We start from the raw sequence: 26,521 nt of genomic DNA, 5'->3' as shown, positions 1-26,521 counted from the left end.
TTGGTTTTCTTGCTGTGGTAGGTACAATACATGCATTACACAGTTATCCACCAAGGTGACCCCTTTTCTCTGATATCGATTAAAGATCTGATGCCATTGAGTAAAGTTGTGAGTAGGAAAAAACACTTCATATAAATACGAACAAATGAAACATTTACACGAATAAGAAGACTCATCAAAGTTTGTAAGTTTGAATCTGTTTGATTGAATCAATAATTTTACCATCAACAATTTAAAGTAGATAAAATGTACTCATATTTCCCCATTTAAGGTTTATGATCATCTGAAATAATCTTAATGAAATCCTGATTAAAGTATTGATTTTGACATGTAATGTAACAAAAAAAAAAAAAAAATACTTTAGTAAGGTAGTGGGTTGACATATCACAAGTTTTGGCTAGCATTCATTTTGCACATAACCATTTCTATAAATTTCATATCTGAGTGACAACGGGGTCAACTTTAATATTGATGACATCGATTATCTTGCTGATCAAAACATGATAAGCTGATTAAAGCCCAATGATATATACAAGCCAATCACCCAGAACTTCCTGTAATTCATAAAGGAATCTGCATGAAAACGAAAAGCTGCAGTAGCTGCCCAATCAATCGATCAATCAATTAATATCAAAACAATAGGTATTCTACATCTCCATCAATATCAAAACAGCAGACCCTGCAGGGCCTATTGTGTTATACTGGGGAGCACAAAATATCGTATCCGATACAACCCCTGCCGCCCCCCCCCCCCCCCCATAAAGTCAGACTTTTGACATGTGATTCATTTTCTGATCAGCAAGCAATGCATCTTTTTGGTGCTCCACTAATATCGAAAGATCAATTGACCCATGCCATTAAACGATATTGTATTGAAAAGAGACACAAAGACCTAACCCCTTTAACCCTCATCACAACACAAAATGGGGTGATCTGGGTTGGATGAGGGGGGGGGGAAGGGTGAGATGTAGACTAACTGAATATTTCAGAATTTCAAAGGCAAGAGTTCTTTGGAGCTTCATGTGGTAAATACTACTTTTCAAGAATGTAATAACAATCATAAAATTAAAGACAAAATTAATAAAAGTCTCTTAAAGGAACAAACCAAGAAGAAAAAAAAATGAAAGTAATGGAAGGAAACTATTTTACAAATTATTTTAAAGAGAAGAATCAACTTGTTTACTTGCTTGAAACTAATGATAGGTTCCACAGTATTAAACAGCACCACAATGACAATGTCTTTGTTAACTATTCTATCACATGAGCTATTGATTTATGGTGGACGAGCAATTAATTTGTATTAGATTAAATAAGTCTACTTTAAGCATAGAAAAAAAACACTGTTCATGGCGGCTCTTGAAGTAAAAAATTTACATAATTAGGAAAATAAAAGGTACTAGAGCTTATAATATACCCTGCACTGACCACACTAAGTCACAGACACCCTCGAGGCTTCATTTGTATCTACAAATCCTCAAACTTAAGTTGGATGGTGGTTTTGAGTGTGGCTCAAAATTCACATGATATGTTGTCACATCTAAAAAAAAATATATATAAAAAAAGGAAAAACCGTTAACAACTAGCAAATTTGACCGCAAAACCGTTCGTTTTGATTACTACTACTTAAACAAAGACAGGGATGGCAGGAAACTGTTCCTATAGGGTCCTTGATGGGGACTTGAGTGTCCCTCCTGATCCTTTCTTTCTACTAAACTAAACTATCGGCATCAAAACAGATTGTGATCATGTAGAAAAATACAAACATGTCTCTGGCGAGTTTGGGATGCATGTGAAAGTGACAAAAGTGACAAATTCAAAAGTGCACAAAATACAAAATTTCTTTATAATTCCCTGCTTAATTTTCTTTCTTTCTGATTTAGATATTAGTTTATGGTTGAAATACCTGATTGTGAAAATTCCCTGACCCACCCTCAAGTTTTTGTGAATGCCTGGTGGAACAGACTGTGATCACTGTACCGCTGTCTCTGACCGGCATCCATACACATGTGACGGTCAACAGAAATCACAAATAACTCTAGGAATGGATTATTCAAAACAGGACCTGTAATTCTGAGGCTGCTGGTTTTAATTACAAACTAGCCAATCATAACTTCACTCTTTCAAAAGGTATTAATTATTTTACTCTGTAGTTGTCAAAATATGATTAATTTCACAAAGAGAGAAAGAAATAAGAAAATTAAGGAAAGTTCACAAAATTGATTACAGTTATTATACTTTCATTTAATTTGTATGTTGCAGCAGCTGCATATGGCAGATCAAAAAAAATTAGAAAGATACAAGAATAATCAAATCCCAAAATTACATAGCACTTTAACAAAGGAAAAAAACATCATTAATTACACCATATTTGCAAAATGCCACAGGACCGAAGACAAAGTCTGACTTCAGCAAATTTGAAGAAGGTAAATCATTCTCCGAATAATTTCCAACTCGTTAAACTAAGACCTATTCCAAGCTTTGTCCCTTCCGTCCATCACACATTACTGATTAATTACTATGGATTTGAGACAATACAAACTGATATGAGCTTGGGGGCTTAACAATTGTTTTTTTATGGGGTGTGTGTTTTGTATAACCTTTATTGGAATAGGTTCAGTTGTAATGCAGGGATACATTTTTACTAATAGGGAAAACTTTGGCCAACATGGGAATACAACATTTTTCTAGTTTGCTTTGCTTTGCTTTGCTTTTTTTATTTTTTTTTTATTTGTATAATTTTTTTTAATCGTAAGTATATCACTAAGTAGAACAAGTACTGTTTTTTCAATGAAGTGATCTCATTTTTAACACCGGCAATGTTGTCTTCTTACTTTTCACAAACAACACGTAGTCAAAAGTGGCAAAATATGAAGGACAAACAGGCCGTAATTCTGGGTTGTCCGAACAGCAAATTCAGTTGTCCAAATCCTTTTTTTGTTTAAGCAAAATAACCACCAATATGTACACTGTAGAAAAGATGTGTAGGATTGGTGAATAGAACAATAATATGTACACTGTAGGAGAGATGTGTAGGTTTGGTGAATAGAACACTAATATGTACACTGTAAGAGAGATGTGTAGGTGTGGTGAATAGAACACCAATATGTTCACTGTATGAGAGATGTGTGGGTTTGGTGAATAGAACACCATGCAGTGTTGGGGGTGATAGCAATTCATCATTTTAACTATTTAGGAGTATGTAGTTAAATTGCAATCTGAATTCGATGAAACCAACTAGTGGTCCACTGGATGACTTTTTAAAGCTGACTTCAGTCGACCGAACAGAAATTTGGTCGTCTCGGACGACCATTACAAATTTGCCTTGCTCATGACATACTGTATGTTATCTATTTTACACTCGGCTTACATTTGTTGAAAAAAAAAAAAAAGTGAATGAATGTAATTAACCTTCCTACTTTATGAAGCTGACAAACTCTTCTTTAAAGAACCATTGGTAGGTTGGAGGCCTTAGTATGTATTCTTATGAAAGCCCAAAGGAACACCTATGATCATGTAATTTATTTATTTGGACAAAACTTGCACAGGTATCTAATACTCTGCTTGGTTATGAGACTATCAAATTTATTGCAAAAGATGTCTCAACACTGATCTTTGTATATCTTCAAAAACCCTCTTCAGTTCAACAATATTTGTTCACCTCTATATCAATGTTAATTTGACACCTTAGCACATTTGTAAAACTCGAAATCCACAATAACAAGTTGTCATATTCTAGGTAGGTCTAGATTACAATACATTTTAGTAGCAATATTTTGTCTTGTATTTATCACTTATATCCAACTGATTTTATTCAAGATGACACAAATGTTAACAAATATATTTGTGCTTCAGCCACTTTGACCATAAATTATCGTATTTTGAAAATGAGCGGACTTACCACTGCACGGTGTAAATACAAGTGATGGAAAACAGGCCATCATAGTGTTCATTTTGTCAGTGATATAGTAACCAAGATTTAAAACGGTCATAATCTATCATGTACCTAGAATTAAATCTCTCCATCCAAGTCAGGAAACTGGGTTAGTGAGGGGAATTCTCAACGACAAACCATTCCACCCAGCCTACATAGTCACATAATATATTCATTCATGTAAATATTGAAAAGTACCACCCTAACTACCTGCAGATTGTATGATAGGATAGTGAAACCAAGGCTTGTAAGTTACCAGTTGATTGTATGATAGGATACTGAAGCCTAGTATTAACCTGGTCATTGTATTACTAAGCCTACTTTCTATGTTCATTCGTTGGTAGACTCGTTGATAGTTTGATACCCTTTGGGTTTCTGACATTTCCATTGAACTTTGAAGAAGCTGAGAGAACCGATTGTACCGAATACCATCAGGATACCAAGTTGCCAGTAAATGTTGAGCATACTACTGTACACAAAGCCCAAGGCCGCTGCTACGGACTACCAAAAAGAAAAAAGAGAAATCATGTTTCAAAACAATGTACTTTAAGTTAAATTAAGTCAAAAGCCTCAACTGTTAAATACAATGTCTTAACGTACCTGAAACCATTATCTGTCTGTACTTCAGTTTAATATCCAAACATGCTCCAGGTTTGACAATATTTTGGGATAATAGAGGCTTGACAGTAAATTTTAAATTTTTTTTGGAAGTATAAAACACCTGTTCAATTATACTGCTAACAGAACCATGGTTAAAAGGTACCAGGAAGCCATCTTCATAAGAACATAGATAAAAGTGCAGCTGCCAGCTTAAATAAGAACATCCAACTTCAATTTCTTTCTGTTACATTTCACAATATTATTGTGGAAACTTTGATGGAATGCCATTTGTTGAAATTCTTGGCAATTTTATAGTTCTGGATGCCCTAACTGGACTAAATCTTGTTGTCAAAGAAATTTCTGGCTCAAGTAATGTAAACCACAAAGGTGTTGTTATGCATTGAGACGCGTTATAGGTAAGTAACTGCGAGCATCTGTCACTATCCATGCTGTAACATGTGAAGGTTTTGTACAGACTTGCGTGCCAACACTGTCAATACTACTAGAAAGGGGTTGCCAGCATGACAGCCAAATATTTAGTAAAAATCTGCCTAATTATGATATCGTTCACTTAAGGCCAATTTGAATAATGCTACAGCCAAATTTGTTTTCTATAATAGTCACAGCAATATTGGTCACACATTGAGCAGACTTGGCTAAAGATGTTTAAAATCCGGATACTGTAGGCAATATTATATATTCGCCCGGACACCAACTCTGGGGAATCCCTGGGGAATCCCCAGGCAATCCCCGGACGTCTATTAACCCTATGTTAGAGATAGTGTTTGCCCTTTAAGTAATGAAATTGGAATTATCATGCCCTGCTAGATAGTCATTTGGAAACTTGAGTAATGGCAAATTTGGCATTTAGCTATTCTGCACTGCATTAAACTGCATGGTAATAGACTGTATTGGAACACAATGCAAGAAATCCCTATTCAGTCGAACAAACTTGCACATATTCCAAAGAGACAGGAGTAATGATGTCTAGATATAAATCACAAAAGGAAGAAATTGATTTACTGTGGTGGGTTGACTTACTTTACCTTCATATTTCTGTCATACCACCCCTCATACATTAATTTGGTTTATATAACAGCTTGGCTGGCCACAAAATGTGGTGGTACTTTAGTGTGATTGTCAGATCTGAGGTACCAGGGGCACCCTCTGAACAATTGAGCTACTTCCAACAGTGACAGAAACTACATCCAAAAATACCTATCTCACACCAGGAAACTGTGACAAAATGGTACGTGGACTAATATCTATGACATGAGGTCTGAGGTTCAATTCCTACCTTCCACTTATGAGTTCCCAAAGGACAAACCTGTTGTGAAGTTTTTTGGGTGTGTCGATATATATATTTGAAAGGCAATGAGTTGGAAAATCCAGAACAGTGGGAAAACTTCCTCCACCAAATAACATACATACATATAAATATTTATATCTATATATATACATATATGGTCTAGTTGGTTAAGAATCCCAGTGGAAGCTGGAAGTTTTTTCACTGTTCTGGATTTTCAACTCATTTCAATTTCAAATACAATACATATTCATACATATATATGGATTGCATTGCATTGTGTTCCAGCGTGTTTCACTGAACACCTTTGCATTGTACTGCATTGTTTAATGAACTCCATTACATGACATGCCATGCACACTGTACATAGTGAATATTGACTTTAATCTGCTTATGAATACTTACTTGAACAAATTTAAAAATGGCAAAGGCAGGGGCACTGTTGTCTGAATATACATCTCCGAGCAAAGAATAAATCTGTGTGTTGAAGCAAGCATCTCCGAATCCCAGCATAAAGGCATTGGCCACTGCGAGATACTCACTGAGGAATCAAATAATATAAACAAAGTGTAATAATGAGTTAAGAATTAACTAGAGTAATTAACCAGAAACCTTAATATGTTTGCAGGCACTTATAAAAATTACATGTCTATAATTGCAGTGACAAGATGTAGTTCATTTTTCATTTTATGGTAAGTGTTGTCACAACGATCACACAGTTTTGTGTTCATATTTTCTTTATTAAATACAGGTATGGTGACCTACTTACTCTTTTGTAATTGATAACAGTTAATATTATACAAATAATGAATGGTTATGAGTGCAATAGTGCAAATATTTCATGAGTTGAAAGATGGAACAAATTACATCTTTCAACAAATGAAATATTTGCACTATTGCACGAATGGAAACCATTCATTATTTGTTTTATACAACATATTATATTAAGATGGGTAAAATGAACTCATGCAACAGATTGTTTTGAACAGACAGGTATCTCTGCTCTCTTACCATTGAAAAAGTGCTACCAAAAAAGTATAACCCATGGTTCTATTTCATAGAGTGGAATAGAGCGGGTTTTGCATGCAATCAACGAGCAATTGACCAATCAATGACCAGAATACAATTAGGTGTTGTATAGAACAGATTGACCAATTTGAGATATGTACAACAGAGATACAACTATGTATTAACCCATTAGTGGTTGTTTATCCTTTCTACATGAATGTGACAAAGGTGGCCAAATCCCTCCTCTGCTCCAAACATTTCTATTAGGGAGGTATCATGATTATGATGGACAAATTAATCTTCGTCGTCAGTATAGTGGCATGATATGAAGAAATTAAAAGCAAATCCACATGTAATATTACAAGTGGTTTTCTTTAGGATAGAAAATACCTATTTTTGTGCAAGACAGGTAGGCAGGTCTGCATTACAGTAACAAAAAAGGTTCAATAAGTTCACAACCACAATAAAATACAGAACAATCAAAGGAAGATTAACGTATTTCCCCTAACAGAGACATTGTGTACGATAACATACTAGTCATCATGAGTGCAGCTAAGATGTGCTGCCTAACATATTAACGCTTGCATCTGAAACTAACACTAGGCTCCAATATGTTTAACAGCCTTGGATGAATAGCAAATACTTTGTCATCACAAAACACTCTAAAGATTTCAGGCTCATCAAGTATATAGGTCTTTTACTTAATGTGTAAGTTTTCAAACCTTCTGGTAACCTACTCCTGAACTTTTCTGAAAGGGTGAAAGCAAAAATTAATAAAATAGAACCCTTAATTGACTATTATTTGTAAACCTGGGGAGGGTAGGTTAATGTTCACAACTGTTCTTGGCACGGGGAAGTTCTGCTGTTATCTTATTTACATATTTATTTATTTACTTATTTAATCCATTAGAGTAATTGCCAAATATCGGAAAACATGTTGCCCAAAAAACAAAAAACAAATCCTAACCAACAAAGGAACAACATCAAGCAATATATAAAGAGTGTTCCCTTACCTTGTTGTGATAATAGCTTTTACGGAGGTGCTGTCGATAGGGCTAGGCCCTGGAATATTTAAGAAGATGAGAAAGAAACAAGCCATGTGGACTAGATAACCCAAGAGGACGATGGGATCGCGACCATAAGTATTGGTTCTGTTTCCAAGGAGACCAAACAGACCGCCACCTGAAAAAAAACCCCAAAGAATAAGCCATCAAGACAAAATAATTGAAATTTAGTTTTGAATTGTAGATTTTCTTAGAAATAAAGCTGATGTATCCCACAATCTGGAATCCAAAATACATGATTTTTGATATGGTCAGAAATGTACTTTGGTAACTTTCCTTGGTCTGAGAGACCAGTAATACTCTTTCTTTTGTTAAATAATCAGTAATGTCAAATATGGTCTAATAGTAATATAAACAAGTAATTATATAAATATAGCATAAACATATTACAAAATAATATCAATGTCAAAAATTAGCCATTCTAATGCCAGTTGTTGTGATGATTTTAGAACAAATATAGCCCCTTCTTTAATGTGACACCTTCAACTACTGGATGTTTGATGATGGAAAGTCCAAATTTTTAAAAATTCTGTTAAGCTCCATTTTATTGAAATTAATAGAAGAAAATTGCTTGGAAGATGAAATGTTCACAATTAAAAGTAAACATTATTAACTAACCACTAACTAAAGTTCATGGTAGGTCTACACTTTTAGCCACACAGCACAGTTTCATAACATTGGCAATGAACTGAACAAAAGTTGTTTATAAGCAGCTCCTTGAACTTATTTTAATTTCTTGATTTTTTCTTGTTCAACACTAAAATTCCATAACAATATATTTGAAACTGTGAATATTCAAATTTCGTTCAATGTTAAAAGTTGAAAATTTCAAATTTTCCAATGTTTTTGGAATTTCTGTTACACACATGGGATGATTGCTGACTTCTGTTTGATCAAGTTTGATCTGAGTGATTGAGTTGGCAGATATGAATATTCAGCAGGTTTCATAGAACTGTTTTGTAAGCTCTTCATTAAAAAAGTGCATCATTCAGATTGTAATAGTGACATTTGACAGGAGTAGCAACTAGGGGCAGATCCAGAAAGTTTTAAAAAGGGAGGAGGTGCTGCCCTGGGTTTTTTTGAAGTGGACTATCAAGTAAAGTTGTGTGAGGGGTGGTACCCCAGAATAAAAACAAATGAAATTCTAGATGTCAAATAGTGCTTTCTGAGGTATATATTGCTTAGGAATTAATAGGCTTAGTTTGGTCAAAAGCAAGCGTGTGTGAGGTTGACCGGGGGCACGGGGATGTTCACCCCAATAGTTGGTAACTGTATGTACACCAAGCAAAAGACTCACTCTGCGCCTATATGATACAGCCAGTGTGAGTGCAAAGAAAGAAGTGTCTGCGAAAAAAACCCATCCAACTCACCGAGAATTTCACCAGCGCCGATGAACATGCCACAGACACCGATCAATCCTTTACTGTTATGTATAATTTCACTGTTGCCTACAGAAGTACCATAAACACCACTGAAGAATGTCAGTTCTAGCCCTGAAAAAAGAGCGAAAGGAAAAATCCTTCAGACTTGAGTAGGTACAGCTTTATACAGCAACTTTGTAGACACAGCAATCACCAACACTATGCCTATAGCAATTTGTAGTAAATGTATGCATCAGCCTCATCCCTTGCCCATCTTGGGCCCTATCAGGAGGCTGACAGTGCTTTTATTACTATTAAAGAGGTCTTGGGAGAAGGGCTAATACATTGCATACAAACTTTCAGTTTGAGAGGAGGGTACTAACACAGTGTACACCTCACATTCATTTACAACAATCATAGCATTTCATGCCCAGGTGGTATTAAAGAAACTCATCTAAACAGAACTCTATTTCTTACAAGTACCTGTGTTTGTTATTAACGACAATAACAAAGTTTAACTACAATTTACAGTCTTGCTGGTATTACTGATCATTAATTACGTAACATGAACTTACATACCAAGGTCTGAAACTCCACACAGAAAATGTTTTAACTGACGTTGGGGGGAGTGGTCACTACTGTAGGGTACAGTAGAGAAACTTTGATGAGGGCAGCAAACAAATAAATGACATTAAACAAATGGTTATCCATTACTACGGTAGGGATACAGCACAGAAACATTGATATTAAGCTTAGTAAACGAATGAACGACATTACATGTAGATGGCAATTGATCCAGGCACTAACTCTAGGAGGCATAACATGGATGCATGACCTTTCATTAGTCCACTATAGCCCTGATGTCATAACATAGATTGCCCAACAGAAGAGATATCTAGGAGGTGTAACAAACATGACCAGTGACATGGGCAGTAGACTACTAGGGAGTAAAGCATAGATCACAGCTGATGGTGGCAGCAAGGGCTTGACAAGCGCAGTATATATGACCTCCCACAAGGGCAGTACATATGAACTTTGACAAGCGCAGCATAGACGACCTTTGACATGGGCAGTTAATATGATCTTTGACAAGGGCTGTACAGGTTTATATGACCCTCGACAAGGGCAGTATAGACGGCCTTCGATAAGGGTGTGTATAGATGACCTTTGATAAGGGCAGTATAGATGACCTCCAACAAGGGCAGTATATATGACCCTCGACAAGGGAAGTATAGACAGCCTTCGATAAGGGCATTATATATGACCTTTGACAAGCAGCATAGATGACCATTGACAAGGGCAGTATAGATGACCATTGACAAGGGCAGTATATATGACCATTGACAAGGGCAGTATAGACGACCTTTGACAAAGGTAGTATTGATGACCATTGATCAGAGCAGTATTCACAAGAACACAAGATATCACCACTGAGTAAGCACAGCTGCAATATAATAACAGGTTACAGCATGGTTGGCCATTGATAAAGGGGATAGTCTTTTCGATGGCACAAGATAGATGACCATTGATGAAGGGCAGTAGTCTACTAGAGGCTACAGCATAGATGGCAACTGACAAGCAGCAATTCAGTGTGCACAGCATAGAATGCCCTCGATTAAGTGTGCACAGCATAGAATGCCCTTGATAAAGGCCGTGGATTATAGGTATAGCATTGGCGTCCTGTCATAAGGACATTTAACAATCGTTACTATTAATGATGACAGTAATCTAGGCTGACCTCCAAAACCGAGAAATTCTGTGGACAGTTCGACATACACCAAAAGTTGCGAAACTGTTATTCTAGCCAAGACTGATTGATGAATTTTGCATGAGATAACTGGGCATCCTTTTTTTGTTGAAGATCATTGAATGTTTCAGATTTGTTCAACAAGATCAAAGTTTGTTATAGATGCTTGCAGCGTTACATTTCTTGCCTTCATTTGTAATTAGTACTCTTACCCATCCTCGAGATGCCACCTAAACAGTGTTAGTCACAAATCCTATCCACGTAAATTAAGCTTTGTGGTCTAGGCTTGAACGTACCTGCTATGATAAATGTTGTCAGTGTAAAACTCCATGTTGAGGAATCTATTGACAAGAAGCAGTATTTCACACAAACCGAAAACCCAACATTCTATAAGATTCAGGCACATTTATGACACAATATCAATGCCACGAGAAATAAGACAATCCAGCCTCCGCATGAAAGAAAACATTAACGTACAAGCGCACACGCACACAAACGCAAAGAAGTGAGTCAAAAGTCTCCTCCTACCTGTATAGAAGAAACAGACGCTCAAGAGTAACATGTCCGGTTGTACGAAGAGACGAAAAGAGCTAACTGTGAATAAAATCAAAAGTACAAAAACTACAAACTTATTACAGATTCAAATCGTTTTGGCTTAAGATTTTATCTACAGTAGCTTACAAACTGTATTTTGCTAAGAGCCCGGAAAACCCATGTGATATTTCACATAGAGATGAATGCCACTCACTCTACCTTGAAGAGATCTACCAGGTTACAACCATTCGGTTGCTTCTCAGTAAATGCGTTCCTTATGCTTTGTGGGATGACTTTACGCACAAAATTCAATTTTGACCGGTTTTAGACAGTGCTACCAGTCCGGGTTACACCTCTGTAACCGTTACATTTTTGCGGAAATGTTCCTTTAATAAAATAGCTGATATTTCATCAATTAAAGTGACTGATTTTATTCGAATATACAGACCATTCCTCATATGCAACACAAAGCTCGATGGAAAAACATAACTCCATTATGGCCTACTTTAATGTTTAAAATCCATTAAGAGAATTTTGTTGAGGACAAATGGTACTGTATGTCATCCAAGGGTTTTTTTTTTTTTTATATGAAGTTCAATTAAAATGGACATGTTTTGGTTGAGTTATTAGAATTTGTAAAACAAACATTAAGACGTGCACTGAGGAGCGAGTCATCATCTATTAATAGCCTTAAAGGAGTATTCCAGAGATTCAGCAAATGAATTTACATGTGAATATCTTGAAAACTGAAATTGCTATAGAAACACTATGAGATATCCAAACACTGCCTAACCTCATCTTTTTGTTCATATTATCAAATATGGCACATAAAGAGTTGAACAAACCTATCAGCAGGATAATTATTATATTAAAATCCTCTTCTATACCTTAAAACTTACAACATTAACCTATGAACTAATCTTTTCATATGCATCGTTAATAATCATACATAACAGCAAAAGCCAAGCACACAAGTATCTGCTGCTCAAAAGCTGCAAGTTGTCTTTTTCCATTTTCTAACAAAATTACGATCTAGCAAATTTTGATAGATTCCTATGGATAATATGGAGGCAAAATTAACATTAGTTTCAGATATGATTTCATATAAGATATATTGAATATTATCTCCTGCATCTTTTGAGGAAAAGGCTGAAAGCTTAAGCAATGAGCTACACCATACAACAAATAAACAACAACAAAACAAATTGTTTATAATTAAATCAGAAACGACATAAGTGCCATTAAATGCCATGTTCTCTAATGGGAGTAAAACTTCCTCAGTGTAAACGACGTTAGCATTGAATGAATGCTACGTTTAAAGCACAAAACTTACCTATAGCAGCAACTGGTCCACTATTACTCTCTCCTTGTCTGAAAAATAAACCATTCACATATGTGTTAGTACAGATGTCATTGCAATTGTAAGTGAAACCAATAATTCTAGGAGACAAATCTAGCACACGGGCCCACTTTGGGTCCTCTTCCATCCACCCTCCCTCCTTCCCCACCTCGCCCCTCCTCCTCCCTCCAGCAATCCATCTTGCTCTTCCATGCTGGAGTATCTCACTTGTTTGAAAAGTGAAGAAGTTTGCTATATTTGTAGGCTTCTGCTCGAGTGGAGAAATTGGGGCAATGCTATTGACAAAGACGTGATTTTTAAAGTTTAACATAAATAATCTGCACATACTCCGTATTGATGCCGACAGCATCCGCATCGGAATCTCCAGAAAAGCGGACCATCACTCTGACCGGGATGAGGGCCAGAAATAAGAGAACACCAACCACAGAGACCACTCCAAGTACACTAAACACCAGATTCCTGGTTTCAGCTGAAAAGAGAAAAAAATGTAGAAATGACACAAGTTCATTTGCGATGAAAATGCTTGATTTGATAGTGATACAGCGCAGCTTTAGAGAAATTTTTCCGAACGGTCTTACGTGATGTCTCAAACAGGCACTGTAATACAGAGAGTAAAATTTTGTAAAACACCGAACAGTTGCAGGGCATAGTGTCAGTGGTCACATTTTGTACAGCAATTTTTTTGTAAAGTACCACAAAGTACAATACTGTGAACAGATTCTGTCCACTGAATCTGCAATTCATTCATTTTTGCAATTATGTAGCAGATCATTTTGTGTAGCACTTTGGAAATTGTGTTTATCAGGTTGCCCATTTTATGCGACAGTTTGCTCATTTTGTGTAGCAGCTTGGAAGTACTGTGTGAAAATGTGGCCCCATTCTTGTATCAGTTTGCCCAATATGCAATGATAAAGCAAATATATTATTTTCTGTTGTCATCTGCAGAACCTGCACCCCAGATAGAGATAAATTTCAATGAACAATAAAACTGCAAAAGAATTGACAATTACATATCATCACCTGAAGCTAGGCTCAGCTGTGGATAAACGATTGCAATATTTTAAAGAGTGTTGCTGAATACCAAAACTTGGAAAACATACATTGTTGTTGAACATATTAGATGTAGATACAGAGGTTGCAATCCCCACACCCCTCCCATTCCAACCCCAAATCTACAATGAAAAATAGTTACTAGCACCACCGTGAGAGAAGGTAATAAAACAAAAATGACATTTTCAGCTCTATTTGCCCAGTTATGACATCATTCACTCTTCTGTTGCCAGATGCATTTCCAAAGTAAATCACCAAATTTAAATTTTTTGTATCTGCACGGTATGTGACACGAAGAAGTGGTTTTTACCACGAAATACCAAAAAACTTTGTCAAATCTATCAGCTTGAGCCAGCAGAAAATCCCTTTGAGTGTTCCTTTTCGATATATGATCAAATCAACTTAAAATAGTAACATAAGACAGAGAGAAAGAGACAGAAAGAGAAAGATGGAGACAGAGGGAGGGAAAACATAAAACAGGAAATGCAGACATCAAGAAATAGTTGCCTTCTGTTTTACTTACGCTCTATTCTGTCCTTATCCTGAAATGCGATGTCTACGAAGAGATTGCCAAAGATGAGACTACACTGCAGCAATGCCCAGAATAAACCGCTGTTTCTTCCAATGGTATCTTTACTCGACATGAGGGTCAAGTAATTGCCCTGAGCAGTCCACAAAACTGTCAAAATTAATAAAGAAAATGCAAAACAAAACAAAACCTGTTACATACATAAAGTATCTTCCATTCCGTGGAGAAATACTCTGAATGATTCTTGCTTGAACCTACGTGCAGTAGTTTTAAACCTAAGAAGCACCTGGCCCGCAACTACTGTAGGCATAGGGTATGGGGCATACATTCATAGTACCATGGGAGTTGAAGCACCCATGGGGGGGGGGGAAGGAATGAGGAGAGAAATGGGAGACAGAAAATATATTATGAAGTTCAAACTTTTGTAAGTCTAAATGTTAGGCATTACAAATGTGCAAAACACCTGCAAAGTGATAGTTTTATTCATGATGGAAAGTCGATGTTGCTAGACTATGAACCAATACAATTATATGCGAGATACATAAAGGATACAACCGGTTGGTTTCGTATGGTAATTACATGATACATGCTGTACTGCATGGTGTCATATCTAGATTGCATACAATGAGCCTTAAGTTAGACACTTAATAAATGTATACAGATCTCAGTGGGGTGAAATACATTCAAAGTAGATAGTAAAAGCACAATTTCTGAATTTTGAGACTGAATTTACCATTATTTGACCTTCTAGCATATTTGGTAAAGAGACACAGGCAAACTTTACATATCAGCCCCTACTACCATAACTAAGCCTAAGACTCAGTACTAAACATGGTACTACCATACCTGCTGCAGCGACACCCAGGAGAGCTGAAAGACTGTACAAGAGGTATGGATTGATGTAGAGAAAACTGAATATGAAGACGGAGTAGACGACACCACCAGAGAACATGGAGAAACGGGCACCTATGACACTGACCACCGATGGAGCAATCCAGTTTGACAATGCAAAGAAACTATAGATGATGGCTAAGCTGTTGTAACCCATGTGTTTGGACATACTAGGTTCATAATGTGTTTGGTTCTCTGCCCAGCTTTCGATGACCGTTTGCTGCAAAGAAAACATACCAGGTAATCTGACGGAAGTTTTGAAAGTAATGATGTGAAGTAACAATCCAAGTTATTGGTCTAGGAGGAAGGAGGGGGGATTTATCTAACTATTTTAGCATTTAAGCAAAGTCTATCATAAACCTTCAACTGAGCCTAGAATGCAGCTGTAAGGTAGCATGGTGGGTTGACATTTTCAAATATCTAGCCATTGCAAGGTCTTTCAGGGCAAACTGGTACAGTATTTTACTAGTATCCTTCAGACAACAAGGTCTCATAATGTGGTTGTCCAAATAGCACATTTGGTTGTCTGAAAAAATGTAGCAAAATAACAAAGAATGAACACTCTGTAGACTGTAGGAGAGGTGTAGGTTTGGTGAATAGAACATCAGCTTTGGGCGAATTAAATCTTATGTACAAGTATCATAAGCACGGCAAGGACTACCTTAGTAAACACCATTGACCGAAATATCCAATAGATAACATCAAAGAAAATTTGCATATATAGATTGAGTAATATATAGCTCCCAATTGGGTAACAGTACTGCAGAAATAAAAAGACACTGCCAGCCAACATCTGCAACACATTAAGACTAGCCTGCCTTTAGTTAGGCTTGTAGTGACCAGGTTTTGAATTCATTATACTTGCCAGACATACCACCTCAGGAATTTCACTGGCATCCCAATGCAAATACATTTGTTTATTCCACCCTTGCTGTGAAATGTTACTTGGTATGAGTTGTTCTCTACTGGATACATGTTGTCTCAACTTTGTCATTGCATTTCACAATGTTTTCCACCTTAAATGTCCCAAGTTGATTTTGACAGCTGGTGTTCATTGGTATTTGATCTTATTCTTTGTATACAGTCTTCATGTATGGACAACCATACACTAATATAAATAGTGTTTTCATTAGGTAGCTAACACAGGTCTCCCACTCATAGATTAAGGTCTCCTTTTACAGAACTGTATTATCTGTAAGCTGTATACTTGCTTCTTAGTGCATTAAAGAGCAAATATTGTGTCAAGAAAAAGAACAGTTGTGTCAAGTACAGAATAGGCTTAGTTCTGAAGGCATTGATATTATTATTTGCGATACTTCAAAGCGTCCAGTATACAGTAGGGCCTAGGCCAAGATATAACTTAGCCTAGCCTAAACTTAAGTCAGTTCTTACAGTATATACTTAGTGTAAAGGCCTACTAACTCTAGTACTACTTTACTATCTAGACTAAAATTAGTGACTGAGGTTTGCTTACTTGCAGAATACCCTGCGGTATCCAGTCAAAACGTCCCTTTACCAAAACGTCCCCGTTTTATTAAGACCAAAATGTCCCCGCTATTTACCAAAACGTCCCCATGAGTCAAAACGTCCCCGCTTTTATAATCAGTTGGAATGCAAGTGTGGATGTTATTAGTTCAAATCAAAGACTAAGGATAAGTATAGTTTAGGTTGAAAACACAGATTTTAGGAGTGGGAATTGACTGTTATGAGGGCAGAAACATTTTTGAGTATAATTTTTTAGTAAAACATGTAACGTTACCACACTAAAGGTAATCGAACGATATATTCTATACTTCAATATATATATTGTATATATATGTATATAATATATATTCTAAAGTATACGTATCCAAATTCTTTTTTAATTCCTCTTGTATACTATTTTTTGATTTCTTTAATTTGTTAATTCACTGAAAAACATATAGCGTACATACCTTTTTCATACCAAACATAATTAAACGATATAGTCCTTCATGATTTATTTAGCGACTGTTATCCAACTTGTATGCCGATAACTTAGCCAAATTATAACTTAAGATTAATATATATTCACAACTGTGAATGAATGTGATAGACGGGGACGTTTTGACTTACGAGGACGTTTTGACCAACGGGGACGTTTTGACCAACGGGGACGATTTGAACAAAAGCGGGGACGTTTTGGTACGGGGACGTTTTGGTAAAGGGACGTTTTGACTAGTGTTCAAACGATTAACCTAATCGGAATCGGAACGAATATTGCATAATCGGAACATAATTGGAATCGGTAAAAATTACGTGGAATACCAGTTATGTCATACCGATTATTCAAAAACATATGGAAGGTGAAAATATCATTATTCAAAAACATATGGAAGTTGAAAATATCAACTGATGTATTAGGTTTGTTCTTTTACTACGAAATATTAAAATAAGACACCCTCTATACGTCTTTCACAGTGTATACTTTCATCAATTTACGCTGCCAGGGTCGCCGATTTTGCTTCCCTCGTGATTAGTGACTTCAATTTTTTTGGCACAGTAAGCATAGCAGCAATACCAATTTCGCGAATTAACGAATGTGCGCACAATCACCGTGAAGTTCCCGTGGCAAATTACGGCCTGCACGAAGCAATTTCAGTACCAGTGAAAATAACCTAAAATCCTCACAAATCTCCGACCACATGGTAGCCTTACTTCACACTAAGTCAACTGCATGGAAATCTAGCCTTGCCATCTGTTTATTCGCTCTAGTTGTGTCGAAAATAAAAAATAAAAATATCCATGGAAACTGCAATCTTCGACCACATGTTAGCCTAACATTATTTTCGCTGGTACTGAAAAAATAACTTTTTTTTTTCTTTCCGAGAAACTCCAGAGGTAATTTGGTACACACAAAATGATACCTTAGAGCCTTGTATAACAACGAAGCAAAAGGAAACAGGGGAAAATCACAACAATAATTGTTTCTGTCAAACTTTATTGCCGATTTCGTATATATACGGGATATTTTCTCATTTTCAAATAATCGGAATCGGTACGATTTTGAAAAAAATAATCGGTAATCGGTATTTTCTGTTATGCATAATCGGTTGAACACTAGTTTTGACTGGTAAGCTACCCTGCAACTATTGAATCTCACAGATAATAACCAGAAGTCAATATACTGCACAACTATTATTACAAGAGTATAGTATGTATGTATTTGTATTTTAGGTCCTCCTGCAAGCAGGAACTCACGAAGAAGCCATCACTGGCTTATCAAAGCCACAAGCTGACCGAAGTCAGTCTCTTATATACTGTAGTAAACAATGTATTGCTGATCTTAGAAAGCTGGAAGTGTGTGAGTTGTGGGGTATTCTGCAATTTTCCCCCAAGGTTAAGGCCCTGGGCAAGTAACATGTAATTTATGATCGCAGCAAGTTTGCTATATAGGCCTAGTAAGACTAAGACAGTAAGAGCTTTAACATTCTTTTGAAGGATAGTGGTGATGACAATCATGCTGATTTTGCTTAGTGGTATAGTTCTATCCTTCAGCTATATGATTTCATCAGAAGTTTGAGAATTACACTTGTAAAGGTCAGGAGTCGAACTGTTTTGAAGTAGTTTACTGTATAAATATAATTGCACTAAACTTGTAAATGGGTGGAATAATCCATGTGTCTCAAAATACAAAATTGACTTGTTTTCACTCTAGCATTTTTGTCCATTTCCGTATAGACGTTGTAGCTTACAGTTGCAAAAGTGGTTACAATTTGACTCACGAGTATATGGTAACTACAGTGTCTACCACTATCACAAGTATCAGTGCAGCTACTGCAACAGTACGCGAAATTCGGGGGAGACGGAGCTATCGTACACCACAAAACACTTAGCCTAAGCTAGGCCTAACTTTTAGGCTAGTTACCTCTATCATTCCACATGTTTGGAATGCGGTGAATAGGCTCATGAAAGCTAACCCTAAAATCACCACATTGCATAATTTGAACAGCTCCGCTCTCTCCATCTTGCATTGAGTTTCGACTGACACTTTGCTTTGCTAAACAGACATATATGCTACTGGTTTCACCAAAGAATTTTGATGGCAGTCAATACATCATATGTACACTGACTGAGTACAGACAATTTTCGTGAACAGAGTTGCAACATCATGTCATGTGATCCGCCTAAGCTAGCTACCATCGTGACCATCGTGATGGAAATTCTGGCCTACTCTAGGAAGTCTTCAAAGTTTTAGTTCATTAATGCATTTTCCATGCATTTTCGTGCATTCCATTTCAACTTCTACTCCGGGTCCCAGGGCCTTTTGTCAGATCTTCAAAAGAGGAAACATGATTAAAATACCATGCAATCCTTTACACATTTTTGACATTTGTTGTGACCAGTGGTGTAGGAAGGTACTTTTGAGTGGGGGGGGGGGGGGGGGCTAAAGACTGATGGCCAGCCTGGGGGAGGGGTCTAAAGGGGTCTCCCCTTTGGAATTTTTTGCATTTCCAGGTGGCCTCAGATGCAATTTGGTGCAATATAGCACACTTCAACACCCACTCCATTTTGTAAACTTAATTTTGTATTTTCACCTGGCCTTAGATGCAATTTGGTGATCCAAATGAGATTTTTTTTTCTCATTTGGAAATGAAAAAGGGGTTTTCTGACTTGCGAACCGGGGGGCGGAATGATACTTCCGCCCCTCCACATTTTTCACTGGGGGGCTGGCGCCCCCCAGCCCCCCGGTTCCTACGCCCTTGGTTGTGACCAATGAAATTAGTACTGTGTTGTGGTATTTGAGCAAGTGAACAAATTGGTGTGAGAGATAGCGCAAAACTTGACCCCTAGCTAAGTAATCATGGGCAAAAGTTAGCCAAGCTTAAGTTACATCAAAACCCCTTATATCCCCCAATCTGGCAGCAGTTAATTAACGTGAATTTCCTGCCTGCTGACCACAATATGAAATCTCCAGCTAGATATGCTTGGATCTATCGTGTGGGACCTACGAAGTGTAAAACATTGCAACGCATGTGTAATCAAGTAGAACGATCAAGCCTTGGTGCAGCTAAATGGCCTCTACGGCTATTAATTTGATGCTTTGTTGCATACTAGGGGAGGGGGCGCGAAGGGGGAGACCGCCCCTCCTATATGTCATAAAAAAACTGCTGATTATTATTAAATCATGGTGCCTAGTAATAGATCAAGTACGTTTGGCCTTTGTGTACGTCTATGGCAAGCCATATGGGTCAAACACCCCATAATATATGCTCGTATTAATACGAATATATACGCCTTTGATTAATTGGAATATATATATACGCGTATTAAATCAGACAATAACTGGTATGTCTAATAGCTTTCACAATCGAGTTTCAGTTGAGAGTTTTCACATTGTGTAGCCTCGCCAGTGCAATAAATGAGAAATTATTGACGTACATGGCCCAGGTCAAACGTACTTTGATCTAGACAACAGCATGATTTAATACGTGCATATATTCGAATTAATACGGTACGTATATATATTCGAATTAATCCTCATTTGTTTATATTCGAATTCATACGCGGATGTATTTAAACCTAATGTTTGGCTAATAATATATACGCGTATATAGGCTATATTCGAATTAATACGCATATATTCGAATGAATACGCGGATATATCATGCGGTTTTTGTCCCACGTGGCTTGCTATACACGTATTAATTCGACTACATATATGAATATTAATTCGAATATATGAACGTATTAAATCATGCTGTTGTCTAGTTCAAGTACGTTTAAAAGTTTGAAAGTTTGAAAGTAAATGTATTAGCCATGATAGTCTTATATAGACTTATTAGTCTATATAAACTGATTGTATACATATGTTTATGAACTGTCTGCTGACATGTGTGGAATGCAGCCTTATATAGATCCATCTCACATTCACTGATGGCTGGGTCTTAAACAACAATTGTGAACAATTGATCAATCAAGTGCAGTGAGCTCTTTTTACTTTCATAATTGGGCGACATTACGAATTTAAAGAAATATAACTTTTCGAGATAAGACGTCAAATTTCAAAATACACATACAACTTTCGTCTTAAAGGTCTGGAAAATTCAAATTACAAGGTCCCTATTCTCACAAGTAAAAAGACCAAAATTTTAGATAAATCGTAAAACTTTCGCAGCAAAACGTCAAAGATTTCCATAAACCTTCACAATTTTTATTGAAACCTCAAAATGTTCCTCAACAACCGTCGCTGCCGGTGGAAAGTGATTTCTGATGGGGTGGGGAGAGAGGTGTGGCTGTGCAAAGTGACACCCCTGACCTCATGAGCGTCATCTTCTACGGAACATGCGAGTAACAACTGTACGTTACCTTGGTCGGAACCGCGTCTTCACAATATCAAATGTCACCGTGCAAAATTGATACCGTCACAGATTTTTCCTAAATACCTCAAACTCTGACCTTGGATCAGTTCATATCATTATATGTGAAATGAATTTCACAATATTTCGGTGAGTTATGTATTTAAGTATCATGATAAATAAATTAGGCTATTGAGTTCAGGTTACGTTATATACGAAATACCTTTATTTTACTAACTTGGTGTACAGCTTTAAATTGATTGAGTTAGATGGTGATGAGTGCACACACACACACACACATATATATATATATATCTATATATATATATATATATATATATATATATATATACACACACACACACACACACATATATATATAGTGATTTTTCGTGCATGAAAGCTTTCTCAGACATATATCTATGAGTTAACAGATATACTTCAACGGTGCCAAATATTTACGGTATTACTGAGCTGCTATATACTCAGCATTGATATCAGATAATCGTCACCATCCATGGAAAACTTAACTTAATATACGGTAAGTTATAACGTGTCTATTGAAATAAGTTTAAATGGACGAGGAAATCTGAATGAATCCTTAAGTTTGAAGTTTGCCGACCATACTTTATGAACCATGACAAAATTTAAGCGTTCGAAAAGCTGATATGAATGAAATATTGTAAACCCTCATATAGAAATCATACAACATTACATTGTTTTGTCAAAAACACTTTGCCCTAATTTTGCTGCCATGGCGGCGGTCATTCCTATTTTCGCTGCCTTCCCGCCAACTGCTGCTCCATACACCCCTCCTGCTACTTCCAAGGCTTGAAGGCCTAATTTAATTCCCTTTAGAACACGTTGCTGTTCTGCCCTCTTGATATCTTTGTCTATCTGTAAGACTGCGGCATCTTTTACGTCAACAGCTTTTGGACCTTTAGCACCCTCATCATACTTTTGCAGAATAGATGTCTTCTTTTCTTCATATGACACAAGCATCTCAATGTTGTCGATCGACGGTTTTAAAATTTCTCGAATCAACCTAGTCATCAATTTATCACAGTATTCGAAGGAAAGCTCTCCGTTCCGTCGATGAAAATATTTCACGACGTCGCTTTCTACCTTGGTGACGTTTGTGCAGTATACACGACTGAGCACATCGTCCAGTCCATCACATCTTCTTTCAAAATGTTTGCGTATTTTTGTGCAGATTGAAGAGCATTTCACCGATGCCTCTCGACTATCAAGAGGACCCTCTATTAACAGTTCATCCAGTTCTCTTTTGTAGTCTCTCTTTGCTTCAGTTAGTGCATGTTCCGCAATAAGCGTTTTCGCTCGACACAATTTTTCGTCCATATCCTCACCGTACTCCTTTCTTACCTTGTCCTTTGCTGGTCCACGTGCATCTCTTTCATATTCTGCCAGGGCGGTTTCCTTCGCACTTTGCAAGTCGGCAATATTCAGTTCGCTTACCAAATTCCACAGTGCATCGAAATGCTTGCGCTTCGATGATCTCATCGCTTCCTCACATGCATCGTTTGAAAGAGATAGGTTAGTTTTCTGCAGTGACTGCAACCGCTTACGTAAATCTGTTTCCAACCTGGATAGTGCATTCAGGAATCCATCGCAACCCCGGCATCGTATTTGAAATTGATTAATGCAGAGTTCGCGAATACGCTGATATTCTGCATCGATGACATTCGTTTCTAAAGGTAAACGATCTTGAATTGTATCACGTGCTTCTCTTTCGTACACCTCCTCAACAGCTTCTATGGTGTTCTGTATAAGAGCAGGTTGCAAAGTTTTAATCTTCCCATCCATTCGTTCTTCGAGCGCCTCCTTTACTTCATTAATGCTAGGACCTATAGCCTTGCGTAAATACTCTTCTAACACTTTTTGCCTACCTTCCAATAACTCTTCAAAAGTGTAATTATCAAGATTTTCCACTTTGGTGGTCAAATGTAGTTCTAGGTTTCTTGCAACTTTTTCACAATGATTATGCGATTTTGTGTTATTTATGGTCTTTATGGTATGTAATTTTCCTTTGAGAGCTGAATTAAGTTTCTTCCTGTACTGCTTTACGCTTCTTTCGTCGAAATTCGAGGCTTCAAATTCGGTAAATGCTTTCTGAACCTCAGAAGATTCCTGAACATGAAAACTTTCAATGTCTTCCGTTGAAATAGGATAGTTGATTTGATTTGCGTGGTCATCATACTTTTCCATGGTCGCAATCAAAGTGTCGTTCCATTTTACTTCCAGGAAAGACTCCCAGGCATTTTGTATAGGTAACTTATCAGATTCACTGTTCACTGCGCTTACACATGATGACACGTACAAAGCCAACTGTTGGCCGGTTATGGGAAAACCTTTTATCACTTTTACTTGTGCACAGGCGAGAACGTGATTTTTAACTTCTTCAACCCGATACAAAAACTTCTTGTTGATCTGACCCTTGTATTTGGCTGACAACAAATTTTGAACAACTTCAGGGTCCACTGAAGGTGGGGGTATCCCGTGCGCATCAAAGTTTTGGAACGACCTTTTGATAGCTGCTTTAATGACATTCCTACTGTTTTTAGCTGCACCAGCTTCTACGCAGAGGACTGAAGATATTATGAATTTCTTCCAGGTACAGTTTTGGCCATCTACTTCAGGTTGGAGAACGGCGTCTCTAATTAGCCACATGAAATATGGAGAAATATCAACAGCGGTTTCCATGCTTTCTCCGGGTGTTGATAAGTGACACTGAATAGATGAACTAAACTGGGAAATGAAACTCAGCTTGTCTAAATCATCACTCGTAGGAACACCTTTGCTATTGTATATCAAGTATGAACTGAACAGAGCGCAGAGAGTGAAAACTTTTCTATCCCACCTTTCAGTGCAACCATCATGGTCAATCGTGGATGTAGATCCTAACCCCTCGGCATCCAAAAGTACAAGACGCGCGATTTTCCCGTCAGTCATCGTCACCGAATTAGGTGCTAAAGCAATCCATATTCCCGTGGTCTTTGATGTCGTTGAGTGTCCTATCTCAAAGGTCACTCCTTCTTGAAATTGTGACAAAAAGTACGACTTCCCGGTACGGGCTGGACCTGTAATGCAAATGACGATGACATATTCGTCTTTAACACTGTCAAGGATTGCAAGACCTTCTGTGCAAACTTTTATATCACCTCGCGGTATACTTTTGTCGACTTGTAATTGTCTGTTTTGTGAATCCCAGATGAAGTTACCTGGTAGGCATAACGGTACTGATGGATACGGCTCCATACTTTGCTTCCAACTTCAAGAGATCGTTGCAGTTCCAAAATGTACAAGGAGCCAAGGACCATGCACCTCCGGAGATATTATTTACTGTAAGGAGAGACAGAGAGCATAATCAGAATAGGATCATCTCAAGAGTTTCAAGTTAGTTTCTAGTTTTACGTACTAATATATGGTCTTTATGCTACATAATTTCTTTAAACTTTGAACTCTTAGATAGAAGTTATCCGATTGGGGAAGATTTTAAGCAGATTTATTTTATGGATCGATTTTTGTGATGGCTGGGTTCCTACTGTAGCTCAGTATATATCAAAATTTCCATCTTCAAAGAACAACAATAATTAATGATTAATCTTACTGTGATCATCCGCTACGAAAGCACACATTTGAAATGTACTTTGAACTTTCCTTTTGTTTCATTTAAAGCATCTGATAATATTTGCAACAAAACAGAAGTGCCATACCACGCACAATGATGATGCTCGCATATAATACATATAGTTAACTTTGTTCAGTAGTGCCAAAACATAAATTTAGAGTATACAGACAGATTTGGGAATATTTTTCTTGGCAAATTACAAATCACACATACACCTTCTGGCGGTTTAAAACTAGATGTTAACGTTGTCAAGTACGATGTAATATCTTAATTGAATTTCCATAAATCATTACATTAATTTATACACCGCGAACGAGTGGTGTTCAACACTATAGCTCACACAAGCATTCAGCAATATAGAAATAACCAAAAGTAGGGTAGGCAATCAAAACCCATGTAACAACCCACTAATTATGACATGTATAATATAGCAAAAAAGCAAATCACTACACCTGGGACGGTGTTTAAGTCCAGAAGATATAAACAAAACAGAATTCTTTCCTTATATAATGCATGAGCAAATACTTCAATTTGTTTCAAAATGATATAATATGAAGAATCTTACAGAATACAACTGAATTAATAAACAACCAATTAGAAGAATGTGAAACATTAACTTACATTTTCTTGTCAGTGATTTTATATTTTGGCTATATATTGGCCGGCTAATGGTCATGAATACTCACTACTACACACGAACACTTTACAGTCCACACCGTTCGTCTACCTAAGGCCTTTTGCGTCGATCGTACTACTATGCCGGTATCACTTTTCAGCTACTTCCTTTATGAATACTGATTATGAAATATATTAGACTGTACGTGTATACATATAGCCTACGGTAGTAATCTATGGGTTTCAACTTGAAAATGTAGTTGCTACGAACGGATATATGATTGCAACATATACGGTGGAATGTAGGTTACATCATATATGTCTTAATTCTTAATCTAAAAGACACAGTATCTCAAAGATTCACATTAGAATGCCGTAAGATCTTACCACAATTGTTTACTCCATGGAGGCCTATAATCAGTATATTGTGTTGCCTCGGAGTCAATGTGAATCGTATAAAAGCTCCAAAGGGACGATGGATTCCTCTGTACAGTGCAAAGGTTGCAATGCTCTTCGGTGTCAGAGACTTGGGGTGGAGATTCCAAAGGTCACATTACTA

At 37.0% G+C, this 26,521-nt stretch overlaps 2 protein-coding genes across 4 annotated transcripts; both read right to left on the bottom strand.

Moving 5' to 3' along the window:
* Positions 1 to 414: 414 nt before the first annotated feature.
* On the bottom strand, positions 415 to 19,600 carry LOC139959950 (UNC93-like protein MFSD11). The gene is made up of 10 exons (XM_071957899.1): positions 19,268 to 19,600; positions 15,337 to 15,601; positions 14,485 to 14,640; positions 13,239 to 13,380; positions 12,885 to 12,922; positions 11,546 to 11,611; positions 9,280 to 9,402; positions 7,859 to 8,027; positions 6,243 to 6,378; positions 415 to 4,432 (listed from the first exon to the last, which is right to left on the bottom strand). Exons 1-10 carry the CDS (start codon positions 19,364 to 19,366, stop codon positions 4,262 to 4,264), a joined length of 1,365 nt encoding a protein of 454 aa, XP_071814000.1. The 5' UTR covers positions 19,367 to 19,600; the 3' UTR covers positions 415 to 4,261.
* Positions 19,601 to 21,316: 1,716 nt separating this feature from the next.
* On the bottom strand, positions 21,317 to 26,478 carry LOC139959947 (uncharacterized). 3 transcript variants are annotated; one of them, XM_071957895.1, is made up of 2 exons: positions 26,350 to 26,478; positions 21,317 to 25,058 (listed from the first exon to the last, which is right to left on the bottom strand). In XM_071957895.1, the coding sequence occupies exon 2, from the start codon at positions 24,972 to 24,974 to the stop codon at positions 22,410 to 22,412; it is 2,565 nt and encodes an 854-aa protein (XP_071813996.1). In that variant the 5' UTR covers positions 24,975 to 25,058; positions 26,350 to 26,478; the 3' UTR covers positions 21,317 to 22,409. The 3 variants fall into 3 exon arrangements, with proteins under 3 accessions (XP_071813996.1, XP_071813994.1, XP_071813995.1); XM_071957893.1 differs by lacking the exon at positions 26,350 to 26,478 and adding an exon at positions 25,969 to 26,193; XM_071957894.1 differs by lacking the exon at positions 26,350 to 26,478 and adding an exon at positions 26,034 to 26,190.
* Positions 26,479 to 26,521: the final 43 nt, after the last annotated feature.

This window comes from Apostichopus japonicus, chromosome 19 (assembly GCF_037975245.1).
Source record: "Apostichopus japonicus isolate 1M-3 chromosome 19, ASM3797524v1, whole genome shotgun sequence".
Classification (NCBI taxonomy): domain Eukaryota; kingdom Metazoa; phylum Echinodermata; class Holothuroidea; order Aspidochirotida; family Stichopodidae; genus Apostichopus; species Apostichopus japonicus.
The sequence above is the reverse complement of the archived record's forward strand: the minus strand, read 5'-3'. Positions and strand labels throughout refer to the sequence as shown.